General features: G+C 42.1%; 1 protein-coding gene across 1 annotated transcript in view; it reads right to left on the bottom strand.

The window, feature by feature from the left end:
- Window positions 1-863: 863 nt before the first annotated feature.
- Window positions 864-16,309, bottom strand: part of PCDH11X (protocadherin 11 X-linked) — a 325,382-nt gene continuing 309,936 nt past the window's right edge. Inside the window, exon 6 of the mRNA XM_059824372.1 lies at window positions 864-1,070. Coding sequence (XP_059680355.1) covers window positions 864-1,070 — 207 coding nt within the window. The remainder of the gene's footprint in view (window positions 1,071-16,309) is intronic.

The raw sequence follows: 16,309 nt of genomic DNA, 5'->3' as shown, positions 1-16,309 counted from the left end.
TGTACTTGCCAGTGCAGAGATGTAACTACCTTCTCACACGGCTACTTCAAGTGCAGAGGACTTACTAATTCATTCTTCATGGTAACACTAAAGCAGCTGAAATACACCTTTTGGGCAAAATTTTGCCCAGAACAGATGTATTTTCAAATCACTCATTAGGCCGCTAACAAGGCCTCAGAGGCTTACACACATTCAGGTGTCTCTTTGTCAGTGGCACGGTTCAATTTCATCCAGATAAAGAGTCCCTGGACAATTAACAGTTGACTAAAGTACCGTGGAGTCTCTAACTGGCTATCACATCACGGCAGAGAAAGCAATACCAGTATCCATAGCTCTAGCGTGGTCCTGAGTTCATCTTGATTTTGTCTAACTGGTTTCAATATTGTAAGAAGCCAGTGATAACAGCAGAAGTAAGATGACAAACTCTTTTGAGGTTATTACTACATACCATAGCTGCTCTCAAAAGACAAATCAAGAAACCCTTATTTCTGGAGACTGCAGTGCCTTCACAGACCTACTCATCATCCAGAAGTTCCTCCCGTGAAAACAAACTACAGCGCGCAGTAGTGTTGGGTAGGGAAACACATTGAAGAGCGTAAACTCCCTCAGAGCAGTATTTATGACCATAAGGGCAACAGTGTTAACCGCAGCAGAAAGCCCCTCTGCGTATAGCACAGTGGATCTATAAAAACACCAGGTAATCCATAAACTCTTTACAGCTCAAGATTCTTTTATTTCACATTTTCAGAAATATAGGGTTTCTCTGACCACGTTAAAATCAATGTCCAGTTTTAATAATTGCCTGAAAACGAAGCCCGCTTTTGATACTCCAATGATTTAACAACTAAGATGACCAGAGTTCATCACTTACTGGACTCCGGGTCTGAGTTGCCGTCTCCTTCTGTCCGGCTGTTGGGTGAAGCTTGCTCATAGTACTCCTCCTGGGGGAAGCCGAGGGGCAGCGGGTGCGATGTGCTAGCACCGCTCGGGGGTTCATGGTCTCCAAGCCCACTGTCACTGCAGCTTTCCTGGGAGCCATCTGGTAGGTGAAACGTGACACGGCGCTGAGGCTACGAGGAAGGAAGAAAATTATATGGTTTCCACTACGCTATCAGTAATTGCTTAATGCAACCAATTTAGGAAATGTATTATTTCAGCTATCTGCTGAAGACGCATTATCTAGAGTTGTGCACAATTTCAGGCTTTCATGAACAGGCAGCCTGCTTTCAAACCCGCTTCACCTGACAGCACTGCTTTCTTCTGTTTTTTAAAAATGTAAGCCCTGACGCAAAATGAAAGACTAAAAAACTAAAAGAAAAACTAAAGAGATTCTGTCAGACTTCACAAGACTTTGGATGCCTTTTGTATATTGACTTGGAGATTTCAATCACTTTTTGAGGCTCAATTTATTTCAGTGCTCAGTTTTCTTGTTTTCAAAAAACATTTTCTTTCCCATTAAAAGCTGTTCCACACTTTTGGGCCTAAAAAATGTGACACACTTCTAATGTTGTTGGATTCCTCTAAGGCAAAGAAAGAACAAACAATAACAAGCCTTCTGTATTGAGAACTATTTTAATAGATTTTGCACATCCATTAAACTAAGGAAGTAAAAGCAGATTCCACTACTCTCCTTCAGACATTTCATTACAACCCCTTTGATTTTTGTTTTACCACGGACCGTATCTTAACTGTAAAAGGCTGGAAGCTGTGAAACAGAGGCTGAGGAAGGAAAGCGTCACAGCTTTGAAGGAAGGGCCGGGTGAATGAAACACCTGACGCATCAGGCATAGGGCGACATTTTCATTATCTAAGTGACTCTGCCTGATTTAGGAGTTGAATAACTGAAATTTAAATCTGTCCCAGTATTAAAAGAAAACATGAACAAAGAAATAAGCAGCTCTCCTGCTTATTTCCATGTGTCTTATTGCCCCATGTCTTGCAAACATGAAACATGAAGATTCAAAAAAAACCCCCAAAATAACAATTTAAAATGTTCTTAGCTTGGTGCTACTCAAAATTCCATTTCAAAAGCAATGCAAAACTTTCCAGTTCCAGAATTGCTGGGATTAGTAATGCTGGAGATCAGATTTTTGATGCAATTATGCAAAAAAAAGTATATACCTTGTTTATAATACAGCAGATGTTGTCAGAGGTCCCTAGGTGTTTGGTTCCTATAGGTGATGATGTTGAACACCATCGGTTATATTAAGGTTTTGCTATAAAGTTAAGTTCCTCTATTTTTCAAAACCTCTTTTTATCACTGTGACATTATTACATATGCCCACAGAAAGGTGCTGTACGATGTGGTACGGCCAAGAAAATGGCAAGATCAACTTTACCTATGCAATTCCTGACAGATGTGAGTGAAAACTCTTCTTAAAAGCTACCCATAAGAAATTCACGGCTTTCCCGGAAAATCTGTTCTAGTGCTTCACTATTACTAATGGAGAGGTTTTCTTCTAATGTCTAACCTGCCTCTTTCTTGTTACAAAATAAATCACTTCTTCAGTACCATCCATCATGGTCTGGTTATTCCCACTCATCTTTCTGGCATTTGGCACTTTAGCCTACTTCAGAATAAACAGACCTTATTATTTCAATCTGTCGTGTGCCTTCCGATATCTCTCACTGCTCCCCCCTGCACACGTGCTCGCACATGCTTCTCTGTGCACTGCTCAAAACTCGTTACGCGGCTTCAGCTCAGATCTTTAAAGTGTGGAGTAGAGCAGAAGGATCATTTCGCATCTCCTGCAGGCTCCACTACTGTTTTGCCTTTTTCATCACAGCGTAACACATTTTCCTTGCCAACCACCATAATGCCCAGCTCCTTTTCTAATGATCTTTTGCTAGTTGTCCCCTTTCTGGTTATTGCCATTGATTGCTGGAGCCTAAGCACGGCACTTTGCATTCATTCTTCCTGCCATTCTGTTTTCCAGCTGATTTCATCTGTTCGTCATCAAGTACAGCCTGCCTTCCAGTCCTGCTTTCTTGTTTTCCAACTTCGCAGATTTTAGATTCTCCTTCATTAGGCAGAACTTTAAGAAAAATTGGAACGGATCATGCCAAGACATCAGATGAGGAGCTCTGAAAACCTGAACACAGAATGGCTTCCCATCCCACAGGATGGAAAGGGGAGAAGAGATCCCTCCTGTGACTGCAGGAGAAGCCTTACAGCCTGCTGGAAAAAAATTCAGATGGTGAAAGGTTCATAGCTAATGCCTTCGCATCCCCCCATGCATTTTTGGTGTCACCGAAGAATCTTATTATTGAACTCTTTAGTGAGCTGCCTGGGGCTGCTCCAGGGCTCTCTGGAAGGCTGGCTGGGACAGCGGTCCTGCCCCTCCCGCCGGCTGGCTGAGCCTTTTCCCACCACAGACGGGCGGAGATACATGGAGTGTCTCTGCACAGTCCAAAAAACAAATGGATCCACAGAAATTACTGATATGGCTTGGCCTATTCTACTTCTTAACTGTCAATTGCTTCTCCGAGCCCTATTCATACCAGCAGTCTCAGTTGACTCTTATCCGCAAGTCCAAATAACTAAAGTTTTGTTGAGTTGATCCAGCAAAAGTATTCCTGCAATGTTTCTGATCTACTCCCCGCATACCAAACTGCACCAAGCTTGCCTAGTCATACAGCTACGGCACGTGGAAATGGCATACGCTATTTCTTCTGTCTTAAATGAGTCTGTTATTCGCAGTATCTATGAAAAATCAACCTTCATTGCAGGAAATGTTTGTAAAAACTCCGCGTATTTTGTGAGGTTTGTTGCCTTTGTGCTGTCTCGCATTGCGCATGTGCTGTTTGGCACTCACACTAGGTTTTATCTTCTTATCTCCAAGCTACCAGTAAATCTTAAGAATAAAGTATTCTTGAAACGCTATTAGCCCAAGTTTTAGCGTTAGATACCAGTATTAGCTTTTGCAAACGGCTGGGAATGCAATGGTTACTATTATGCGCAACTGGGATTCACTAAATTTAAACAAATGAAAATTTCTGTTCATGATTTGTTGTCAAAATACAGCAAAATCTCTTTAGCAGATGACAGTCAAGGAGACCAGAAAGTCACCAAGTCTTGTTTTTAACTGCCTAGGCCAATGAGAAAAAAGAAAAGCCATGCCCTAAACAAAATTAAAAATCTCACTAACTAACCCTCACATTCAGTAAAAAATTGTAAATAATTAGTTACATAATTTGAGATGTTATTAGTAGGAAAGATAAAAACCATATGATTTAAAGTAAACTGGCATCAGCTAAAGGCTCATGATTTTTAATTTGATAGTGTCCCTGAGTATGTCACATCTGATAACGCTGATAACAGAGCACTTTCCGAAGAATTTATCAAGATGAAAAAAAAACCCAGCTATTTCTCTGCATGGCAGTGCTGCCAATTCTTAATTCATGCAGGCATCAGACAATGATCTGGAACAAGTAATTCTAATAAAATTTTGCCAAAAGCTGGGACTTATCTTCTGTCACAATTATTTTGGAAATTTCCTCCTTGAGGCTTTAAATTTCAATTTATAAGATTACAAAATATCCTCAGACTCCAGCTGCTTTTCTATTTATCTCCAAAGGGAGTTAGCACCAATGGTAATAGAATAACAAGGATTATGGTTTGTTTTATTTATTTGACTGACAGTATATTTTTTCAAAACAAGAGAAATGCAAGGAAACCCATTGTGTATTCTTAGTGGATTCTGAAAACGCTGATGTAGGAGCTTGTGATACAGACAATTAGACTGAAAGGGGAAAACATAGTGAAAATTTAAGGAAAAATGTACGGTAGTATCTAGTTCCTCTGACATATTTAACAGTATTAAATTACTCTTTATTGGTATGAAAAAAGACTTTTGCTTCCAGAGATGTCACGAACCCAGACACAAATTCTGTCAGAGGTCTCATACGGCATCCAAAAAAGAACTGCATTTTGTAATAGCACTGTGTGTCTGGAGGGATCAAATTATCTCAGAAAACCACAAACCTTTTACTCTCATTATTGAAATTTATATGAAGACTGATCAAAGCCCCAAACTATTCTGTGTTCAATCTTTCACTACAATAATTAGACTGTGGCAGTGGGAATAATAAAAGATGAGTCTAAGTAAATAGCTTTGGATACATTGAAAGGATGATTTCTGGAATTATACACCAGGGGTTAGCCAATTTATAATCAAAAACTGAAAAAAGGTAATAGAAAAAGCAGCAGATATCAACTGAGGAACATTAAACTATTAACCTTATTATCTTCATTCATTGAAGCAAATTAATATCCTTTTAAAAGGATATCATAAAGAAAAAATATTACTGTTTAATTTATGTTGAATTAATTATATTATTTAGATGATAATTCTGATTTAAAACAGACCTTATTTAGGAGATGCTGTAAGACAGCATGAAAGTAAAAGAATAGGACTACTTCAACATTTTTCTCCACTATTAGCACCAAGTGAATAAAGAAGTAGTCAAAAATATTTTTTAACTTTAAACTCTAGTTTTGCTACTAATATTCATTTTCTCAGTTGCTTACGTCTTTCAAATGCCAGGAAGGTACGAAATGCATGCCTAAAATAACCAGACCACAACTATCTTCAGTTATGACCAGTACTTCCTCTCAGTTGTTAAAGAAAATCCCTAATTAAACTATAATTTCCAGCGCAAATCTTTTTATACTCAACTATCACCTTTTGTTCCAAAACTACAATCTTTTGTTCCGTATGCTTTGATAGAGAGACACCGGACCCAGCTACTATCAATGTAAAGTTCTCAGAATAACATGGAAACAAACAGCTTAAAAGGATCCAGCCACAAACCCAATGGGAAATGTGTCTTCGTGTTGAAACTCAAGAAAGAAAACCCAGTATTTTTATTTTTTCTTTCCCTAAACTTAGTAGTGTACAGCATAGCTATTATGGCCCAAAGAGTTTCTATCAATTGTTTTATAAGTCTGTATTTCACACACTTACTGCAGCTCAGAGCATTAAATCTAAGATCTTACTATGTTATCTTGATTACTTTGTAATGGACAAAATACATAATATAGCTTATCATCATTTTTCACTCAAATTATAATAACTTCTAAATTTTTACCCACAATGATCTGTATTTTCTTTTGGAGCATCTACAAAGATGCTGAACACTCCTGGTCACCATTATTACACACAACTAGAAACACTTCACCAATAACGAATCACTATTGTAATCACCTTTTATGATTTAGCAATTGGGTGTTTTAATTTCTTCAACACGGTCTGCAGTGATCCTGCGCAGGACCGGGGTTTTTTTAAAAGAGCAAAATGAAGGGCCTGTCTACTGGGGGGGAAGGGGGGAGGTAGTGTGTGTCGAAGTGACAATATCCAGCTGATTTGATCAGTCCAAGCTTAGTGGACATGAAAATCAGTATTTTCCCCATCTCACATGAAAAAGTAACGCCCCCAACTATTGCCAATACTATTAGCCTTAATTGTCACCTCATACAGATCAAGCTTGTTGAACAAGCCCTTCTTTTTATTGAACAAATTCAGCTATACCAGTTACTGTCCTATCTTTATTGACTGCATCCCTTTCAGCTTCTGATCGTCTGTATGTTTGTCAAATCAAACAGACCTACTGTTTTCCCTGTTTATGATATTTACCCTTTTAAATATTGGCAAAACATTATATTTTCAGATATTTAAAACTTCACAAATCCAATATAATCCTTTTGACATTCTTGTTATAAATTTATCTAGTCCTCCTGATTTAATATCATTAACATTAATAACAGGTATCTTACACCCTCACTAATTACTAATGGAAAATACAGCATCTGGCTTCCTTCTAAAGGAGAGTAAGCTTTGATAAATACTTTTACCTTTCCTCACTGTGATTAACGATCTAACTGTTCCATAGTAGTATGAGATATGTAAATAGTTTTAGGCTTTCACTTATTATGGATTTAAATAACTCCTCCCACTTTATTAATTTATTTAGATGCAGGAAGCATAATCTCTTAATTTCAACAAAGCAAGTAAAAGCTTGCTTGACTGCCCAGACAAATGCAAATTCAATATGGATGATTATCCTGCACAGTTCCGTAGTTTTTCAATGAAGGAATGACTACCTCCACAGCAAAACGGTGGAACAGACAGTGCCCCTTTACCTGCTCAAATGGAAATCACTTAAAATTGTCAGGTCTTGTAGTTGGATTTACTCACATAAAGAGTTGGCTCAAGCAATGAGAAGTAATCTTGCAAGATGATCTTGTAACTCTACCACAGTCACTCACTTAGGCCGCCTTATTAAAATCCCACTTACGTGCCCCTGCAGGCATTTCTTCCAGGCCTGTAAAACTGCACCTAACCGATAAGCGAACAGGTCATCTATTTCGGTATTAGCTATTGCAAAAGAATAATTTTGTGAAAGCCTTTATGACGTGGGTAAGCAACAGGGTTTTTAACACCACCGGCTTTAAGAAGCAAATTTTCACGGATGCCATTTTTCACTGACGTAACTAGAAGCTAAGCTGATGCTCCCATCTTCCTCTTGCGGCACAGAGGTCATGGAACAAACTCATTAGCCAAATCATCGCTGAACAAAAATGTTATAAACCTGGAACTTCACAAATTTCTGATTACCAACCTCAATGGGTATTTATTTTCAGACTCTAATCCTCGTTGTACCAAAGAGTGTATCTCACATGACACTTCCCAGCAACATTTAACAATTAAATTGTATTTTCTGAGCTTCTTGAAATAACAACAAAGAACTGAAATAAAAAAGCAAATAAAACTGAAAATAACATTTAAAGCATGTCAAACATTTTATTTAGCTTTTGAAAGGCAGTTATTGTATGCTAACTAGATGTCAAAATGATAGCTGAAAGCATGCTTTTTAAAGTTTAATTCATGTAAGACTTCCATTTGACATGTGATTAAATAAAAATTACACATGAAAGTTGCACCATGGCTGTGCTGTTGCTAAGGTTGAGAAATAGGAAAGTCTCAATTCTGATTTTTTTTTTAATACGTTCTTCACTTTCCAGGTCATCATCTCTGATGTTATTATCTTGAATGCTTGATTTCTGATAGGCAAAGCCATTTTAGTTAAAAGAACATAATCATAAACAATAATACAGAAACATTTTGGTAATATTTCACATCCCTTCTGACTTCTGGTCCAACAACACGGATCTTTTTTAGCAGAAATATTGATTGGGTGTTATTACAGTTGTGAATATTTCTTTTAAAAGCAACATTATTGCTTACCTAGTATTTTCTTTGTGTTCATACTGAAATAGAGCATAATTTATACTTCCATAAATGTACGTAGCACTCTAGCTCTAATTTCATACTGTTAATTTATACATTTCAGTTGTAGCTTAGATAAATAGATTTCATCTTTCTTCATGAGTAAGGTATAGATTTATGGAATAATAAATGTTGTTGCAGTGAATTACTCACTGACCTCCAGCCCTACTTTTGCATCATAGCAGTCAAGGCTGAGCCATTAAGTTCAAGCATGATGAGGTTATTAGAGCTACAGAGACCTGGAAGAAATCTCAAGAACCTGATTCAATTTCCATTTGCTATTATTTTCTATTCAGTTTTTCATTTAAAGGTCAAATCTTTCTGAAGCAATACACATGTGTATAGCTTCACAAGCCATCATAAGTATTCACTTAAAGAGGCTTGAAAATGTGCCTTCATCATTTCTGACCAATAAATGGAGCTGTTCTGAGTAGTGTTTCCCAGAAAAAGGGACTTTTATTCAATTTTGGTTCTTTGGGTTGAAAGTGTACTGAAGTCAGAAGAAAAACACAGACACATACTTTTAGTAAGACATGCTCAGGGAGTATTCTTAAATACTCTAGCACAAGTAGTTGTGCATCACTTCAGTTGTATTTCACCCTATAAAATAAATCTTGGCTCCACAGAACTTCTTCCTGCAGGTATGGATAGGATATTTGAGTGGGAAGATTATCAAGCAGTTCATGTGTAATACAGACATGGAATACCCTTATGGTTGATATTCACATATGTAGTTGTCGAATGTGAACTCATTTTGCTATGGTTAAAAAAAAAGGTACACAAATTATGGCAGCGAGCAAGGCTGCGGTATAAGCTTAGAACCTGAAGAGGCTGAGGGACCTCTTGAATAAAGAGAAAGAAAGAGAGACAGATCTCCTCAATTTCTTCTAGAAAAAAGCCCCATTGGATCCGAAGGTTTCTAGACTACATTTCCACCAATTTTGATACCACTCACACTAGCCCTCAAAAGCCGTGGAGACCACCCATTGCTCCCAGTCCCCAGGGAGCAGCCAGCCCTTGCTGCACCCTGACGTAGCAAAGAAGCAAGTTTTCTGCGATATCTCCCTAAGAAGAGTCAACACAAACATTAAAAAAAATAAATTAAATTAAAAGTGAAGGGCCTTTTAAGGTGAGGAGAAAAACAGCTCTTTGGCATGTCACTATCTCACTACGTTTGTTATGACAGCACAACTTTGTTATAACAGCATTTAATTTGTAATAGCAGCAAATCTATAATGTTTGATATCAAGTGTTTGATTAGCTAGAATGGGAGCTGATGATAGCTAAAATGGAAAGATAAAACTAATACCTTTTATGCTGCTGTCAAAAAAGCATCTTGTTCTTTCTGGAGAAGAGAAAGAATAGACAAAAAGTTACCCTTTCACCCAAAACGGGCTCTCGGGAAACTCGGGACTTGGTCAGAGTACAGCGAAAGCGTTCTCTTTTCTGCTCTTTGTATCAGGATTTGCTTGCAACATTTCTCCCTTTGGCCTTTAGCAAATATCCCTTAACCACCTAGATTACCCATTCTTAATATTAAATGTATAGTACGTTTGCCATCTCAGGTCACCTATCTAAAGTATATTCTCATGGCAATTATAATTAGTCCACCTTTAAGTGAAATGGTTAAGGAAGAGGCAAGAGAATACAAAGAAAACATGCTGCCCTGTGTAAAATAAAGCTGTAGGCCAAAATTTGCAAGCAGTGATGCGGTTCATGCTGAATTTGCTTTGTACAAAGTAAAAATCCAGTGTTTAAGCATGGCGATGTTTATCAGCATTACACTCTTTAGTGGACTCCAGTGGTCCAGGATCAAAAAAACTTTCACCAGAAGTTGGTGCCACTGAGAAGAATCCAAGAAAGCTTCCAGGGTCAAAACATGTATCCTGAAATTGCCTTTCCAATTGCCAGATAAAAGTTTTACTCTCAATACGAGAAGTTATTCCATATACTGAAATAAAGGAATTTTTGAATGGTAGGCTTTGCTTTGTTTCAATCTTCTGTTATTGTGAATAGGAAAGATGCTATGTGATAAATGCCACAGTGAACACTGTTGCAATACTTTGTTTTATATTTCAAATACTTGAAACACCCATTTTTCTCTCCAAGTTGTTTTAAGCATTACGTTTTATTTGATTAAAGTCATAAATCTCCAATTTGCATCACTATTTTCACAGCTTATATGATCAGGGTGATAATAAGTTTTTAGCTGTTATTTACAGTAGAATACATGAAATATTCAAAATTGCTAAAGTGAGTTGAGCTACATGCTACTAACGCATTCCTAAATGGATGTCTGAAATACCTATTTGTAAATGGGAAAAATTTTGCAAATTGAAGCGCTGTATTCTATCATTGATACCATCCTTCGCTCCTACAGAGCGGTCTCTGCAATTGTCCTTTCAGATAATCAGGATCTATAACTGTCTTTCAGAATTCAGCACTTCTGTAATTTCAGTAAAGCAAAATATAAAGCCATTAGCCTTCCCTTGTTCCTTAAATCTTTCTAGCTTATTTCCATATTCAGTGCAGCCTTTCTTTAGGACTATTAAGATTACTTACTCATCTTTCTTCACGGAGCAAAATACACAACACAAATTACTGAAGTCATGCAGCATATGTTAGTTTGCATAAAGAAATAATGCAGTTCTGGGCAAGGGGAATCGAGGGACTCCAGCTGAAGTCGGAGGAAAGTCGCTTCCTCTCAAAGCGCGCTGAGAGCTGCTGTGTGCCGCCGAGAGCAGGCGACCTGCCCGCAGGCAGACCCCTGCGCCCGCAGCTGCCCCCATTCCAACCCAGCCACGACCGGCAGCCGTGGCGTTTGTGCTCTGAAATCGCAACGAGAGGGCGGCTGTGGAGGGGAGCTGTAAGTCAAGGTCCGGTTTTGTGAGGTTCAGGCACCTGTCACCAGGGACCTGGCTTTATAAAGCACAGACCTGTGACCCTGGGTTGCTTTCCTGCCAAACAGTTCCTGAGGTGAGTGAGAAAGCCGGTGAACTCAAGCCGTGCACAGTAAGTAGAAACTGAGACAGACGTGAAGTTGTTTACTTAGTAACTCAAGGAGTCGAGAGAAAAGGTATATAAAGCACCAAGAGGAAAGAGTAGAGAAGTCAGCAAAAGTGAGGACCAGGCACTTCCAGTGACCCACGGAGGCCAGCTCTTCCTCACGGGACTGCCGGCTGCGTGGCCCACACAGACTACCAAGTGCCTCTGTCAGCAACACCGAGCATACCAATGTTCTGCTTAAGAGCAACTTAGTCCCAGTCATTTAGTGTATAAAACCAAAAATAACATTATTGCATACTCATAAATAGCATAATCCTGAGTCCGAGTCCACGCATCGTTGGAATGATGCCCAAGCAGAAGTGCCCCAAAGAGCTGAGAAATAAAAGGGACTGGGGAGGGAAGGCCAAGGGCACAGTGAATGCCACTTCTGCAACTCCCAGAGTGCATTCAGTGGCTACCTCTATTTCCTCACCTGCCATGCAGAAGAGTAACACCGCTACCATATTTACTTCAGGGTTATTCAAATTTCATGTAAATCATAGAATCATAGACTGGTTTGGGCTGGAAGGGACCTTAAAGATCATCTAGTTCCAAGCCCCCTGCCACAGGCAGGGACACCTTCCACGAGACCAGGTTGCTCAAAGCCCCGTCCAACCTGGCCTTGAACACTTCCAGGGTTGGGGCATCCACAGTGTCTCTGGGCAACCTCTTCCAGTGCCTCACCGCCCCCACGGTGAAGAATTTCTGCCTTTTATCTAACCTAAATCTACCCTCTTTCAGTTTAAAGCCATTATGCCTTGGCCTATCGCTACATGCCCTTGTGAAAAGTCCCTCTGCAGCTTTCTTGCCGGCCCCCTTCAGGTACTGGAAGGCTGCTATAAGGTCTCCCCGGAGCCTTCTCTTCTCCAGGCTGCACAACCCCAACTCTCTCAGCCTGTCTTTGTAGGAGAGGTGCTCCAGCCCTCTCATCGTCTTCGTGGGCCTCCTCTGGACTCCGTCCAACAGGTCCATGTCCTTCTTATGTTGAGGGCCCCAGAGCTGAATGCAGTCCTCCAGGTGGGGTCTCAGGAGAGCAGAGTAGAAGGGGAGAATCACCTCCCTCGACCTGCTGGTCACACTTCTTTTGATGCAGCCCAGGATACTATTGGCTTTCTGGGCTGCAAGCGCACACTGCCAGCTCACGTTGAGCTTCTCATCAACGAACACCCCCAAGTCCTTCTCTTCAGGGCTGCTGTCAATCCTTTCTCTGCCCAGCCTGTATTTGTGCTTGGGATTGCCCCGACCCATGTGCAGGACCTTGCACTTGGCCTTGTTGAACTTCATGAGGGTCGCACAGGCCCACCTCTCAAGCCTGTCAGGGTCCCTCTGGATGGCATCCCTTCCCTCCACCGTGTCCACACCACGCAGCTTGGTGTCGTCAGCAAACTTTCTGAGGGTCCACTCAATCCTACTGTCCATGTTGACAACAAAGATGTTAAACAGCACTGGTCCCTATACCGACCCCTGAGGAACACCACTCATCACTGGTCACCACTTGGACATCGAGCCGCTGACCACAACTCTTTGAGTATGACCATCCAGCCAATTCCTTATCCACCAAGTGGTCCATCAGTCAAATCCATGTCTCTCCAATTTAGAGGCAAGGATGTCATGCGGGACAGTGTCAAATGCTTTGCACAAGTCCAGGTAGATGATGTCAGTTGCTCTTTCCTTATCCGCTGTAATCCCGTCACAGAAGGCCACCAAATTTGTCAGGCACGATTTGCCCTTAGCGAAGCCACATTGGCTGTCACCAATCACCTCCTTGTTTTCCATATGTCCTAGCATAGTTTCCAGGAGGATCTGCTCCATGATATTGCTGGGCACAGAGGGGAGACTGACTGGCCTGTAGTTCCCTGGGTCTTCCTTTTTTCCCTTCTTAAAAATGGGGGTTATGCTTCCCCTTTTCCAGTCAGTGGGAACTTCACCAGACTGCCACAACCTCTCAGATATTATGGATAGTGGCTTAGCAACTTCATCTGCCAGTTCCCTCCGGACCTGAGGATGCATCTCATCAGGTCCGATGGACTTGTGCACCTTCTGGTTCCTTAGATGGTCTCAAACCCAATCTTCTCCTACAGTGGGTGGTTCTTCATTCTCCCAGACCCTGCCTTTGCCTTCCACGACTTGGGCAGTGTGGCTTGAGCACTTGCTGGTGAAGATTGAGGCAAAAACGTCATTGAGTACCTCAGCCTTCTCCATATCCCAGGTAACCAGCTCTTCCATTTCCTTCCATAGAGGGCCCACAGTTTTCCTTGTCTTCCTTTTATCACCAGTGTACCTATAGAAGCTTTTCTTGTTATCCTTGATGTCTCTGGCCAGATTAAATTCTCTCAGGGCTTTAGCTTTCCTTACCAGATCCCTGGCTGCATTGACAATTTCTCTGTATTCCTCCCAGGTTACCTGTCCTTGCTTCCATGCTCTGTATGCTTCCTTTTTGTGTTTGAGTTTGTCCGGGAGCTCCTTGTTCATCCATGCAGGCCTCCCGGTGTTTTTGCCTAACTCCTCATTGTGGGGATGCATTGCTCCTGAGCTTGGAGGAGGTGATCCTTGAATATATCCTTTTGAACCTCCTCCCTTTGGCCGGGAGGATTGATGAAAAGATTACGTGCACTCCAGGGTCCCTTACCACCACTCCCAGGGCTCTGTAATCCTTCATGATACTCCTCGGACTGCTCCTGGCTGTGTCACTGGTGCCCACGTGAAACAGCAGCAGCGGATAATAGTCAGTGGACTGTACGAGGCTTGGTAGTCTCTCGGTGACGTCCCTCATACAAGGCCCTGGTAAGCAGCCTACCTTTCTAGAGAGCGAGTCAGGTTGGCAAATGAGTACCTCCGTACCTCTCAGAAGAGAGCCGCCTGCTGCTATCACCCTTTGCATTTTCTTAGTTGTGCTGGTTGTTATATGGGGAGCAGATCAGGCTGCCTTACTCTGCTCCAGCGTCTCTCCTGATGTGACGGGTCTTTCCTCTTCGGTCTGCAGAGTGCTGAAGCGGTTCTGCAAGGGCACCTCAGGCTTCGGGGGCAGTCTCTTCCTCCTGATGGTTCTTCGCCATTGCAGTTGTCTGTTCTTCTGCATTATTGGCCCCCCACCCTTCTGTGTGAGCCGGTGGAGGAGTTTTTGGCTGTTCAGCCGTGGGCTGTGTGTCCACTGCAGGGTGCGCTTGGAACGAGCTATCTAACTCCTTCTCAGCCTCCCTGATGTTACGCAGCCTTCCCACCACCTCCCGCAGCTCAGCCGCCTGCTGCGGGAGGTCCTCCGCCTGGGCACCTTCTGCAGGCAGCTCTGCCGCCTGGCCCTGCCCCAGGAGGAAGGTCTGGGCGCTTCCTGCAGTCAGAGGCCTGCCCTGCAGCCTCCCCCTCCAGCAGCTCTGGCTGGCTGGAGGCATCGGCCACCACCGGGGTAGATGGTGCAGGTCCCCCAGCCGGAGCTGCAGCCTTTGCTCTCAGACGAGTGCCCACCATTCCGCCCCACGGAGTGCCCTTGACGGGTGCAGATGGTCACAGAGCAGTGCCCAGTTGTTATGTGTACTTCAGGCCTCCCACCCAGCCAGGGGAATGCCCCTCCTTCGAATAGGCACCCTCCCTGTGCGCCCTTCTGTGTGAGCTGCCGCGCCACGCCCTGGCTGATGTGCCACGCCCTGGCTGATGTGCCACGCCCTGGCTGATGTGCCACGCCCTGGCTGCCCAGCCTGGTCGCTTGCACTCCCTGGGGCAGCCTTTTGTGGGAACAGCGGGTGGCCACCATGGCTCCTGCCCCCCCCAACACCTCCTCAACCGCTCTGGTGGGAGCTGCCTGCTCCTGGTGGATCTCCACGCTCCCCTGGGGTTTCCCTGGCTCCCTGGACACCGTGATCCCCCGCTCCACTGCGGAATGCGCCTGCACCGGAGCTGATAGCCTCTGCGGTAACTGGGTAAAGCTTATTTGAATCAGAGGTAAATATTACTCTCTGTACAAGCTACACTGAACTTGTAGCCTATAAATCTGCAGTACTTTCGCAGCCCTGACACCAAGGATACGACCAGGAAAGGCAGTTGCTTGCTCTAGTTGATCCAGAAAAGCGTGACGGTGCAGGAATCCCTTGTAACATGCAGTCATGCAAGAACAAATGCAAGGCTTTGGGTCTACACTGTATTCTTACTGCTCAGAAGAAGGCAAATTGCTGTAGATATCTGAGAACCAGGGAGGACCTTTGAAAGAAACCAGCAGGAAAAGTGTGTGTGTGGCAATGTAGTAACATTAATGTCAGCAGAGCTGGCATAAGGCATGCGGGCAACCGGGAGACACTACGGGCATGGGTATCTTCCGCACACAGCTATACACACATGAACATAGACTTGCAATCCTGTATCAATTACACTATTGAATACCCATGGTAACTGCCTTGGTCGCTCACCCTGAAACCATCGTTATGCATAAATTTTCCTGACTAAAGAATTAAATTTAATTCTACTTTTAAGATATTTCTCAGTGTTTTCTTATTTTCATTGGCATACAGCGTCTGTGCTTTGCACGAAACAAAATGCACTTCACACATTTTCCAGGCAAAAAATGGAAATACAAACTTGCAGCATTAATTATATTCTTTCTCCTACTGTTTCTAATTAATTTCACCTTTGGTCATATTTTTGTCAATTCAGGAGGCATATTGCAATCAGAAGTAAGCTACAGTGTAAATACTCTATTCGGCAAGTCACCAACTAAATGAGTAAGCAATGGAGGAAAATCTATAGCATGCAATTAGCATTATCCTTTCCTTTTTTTTTTTTACTTCACAGAACTCATTAGTAACTTTTAGTAGGTAAAATTGAAGCTAGGAACCCTCCTACACCTTAGGCGTATTATATTCTACCTTTGCAGAAAAGAAATTCTTTTGATGTACCAGAAACCTTATTAATAGATTCACCAGAAAACAAGCATGTAAGCTGGCAGAGGCAATTGCAAGAGGTAAAATGAATGTAAATGACAGATGAAA

The sequence above is a fragment of the Gavia stellata genome, chromosome 14 (genome assembly GCF_030936135.1).
Source record: "Gavia stellata isolate bGavSte3 chromosome 14, bGavSte3.hap2, whole genome shotgun sequence".
In the NCBI taxonomy this organism is placed as follows: domain Eukaryota; kingdom Metazoa; phylum Chordata; class Aves; order Gaviiformes; family Gaviidae; genus Gavia; species Gavia stellata.
The sequence above is the reverse complement of the archived record's forward strand: the minus strand, read 5'-3'. Positions and strand labels throughout refer to the sequence as shown.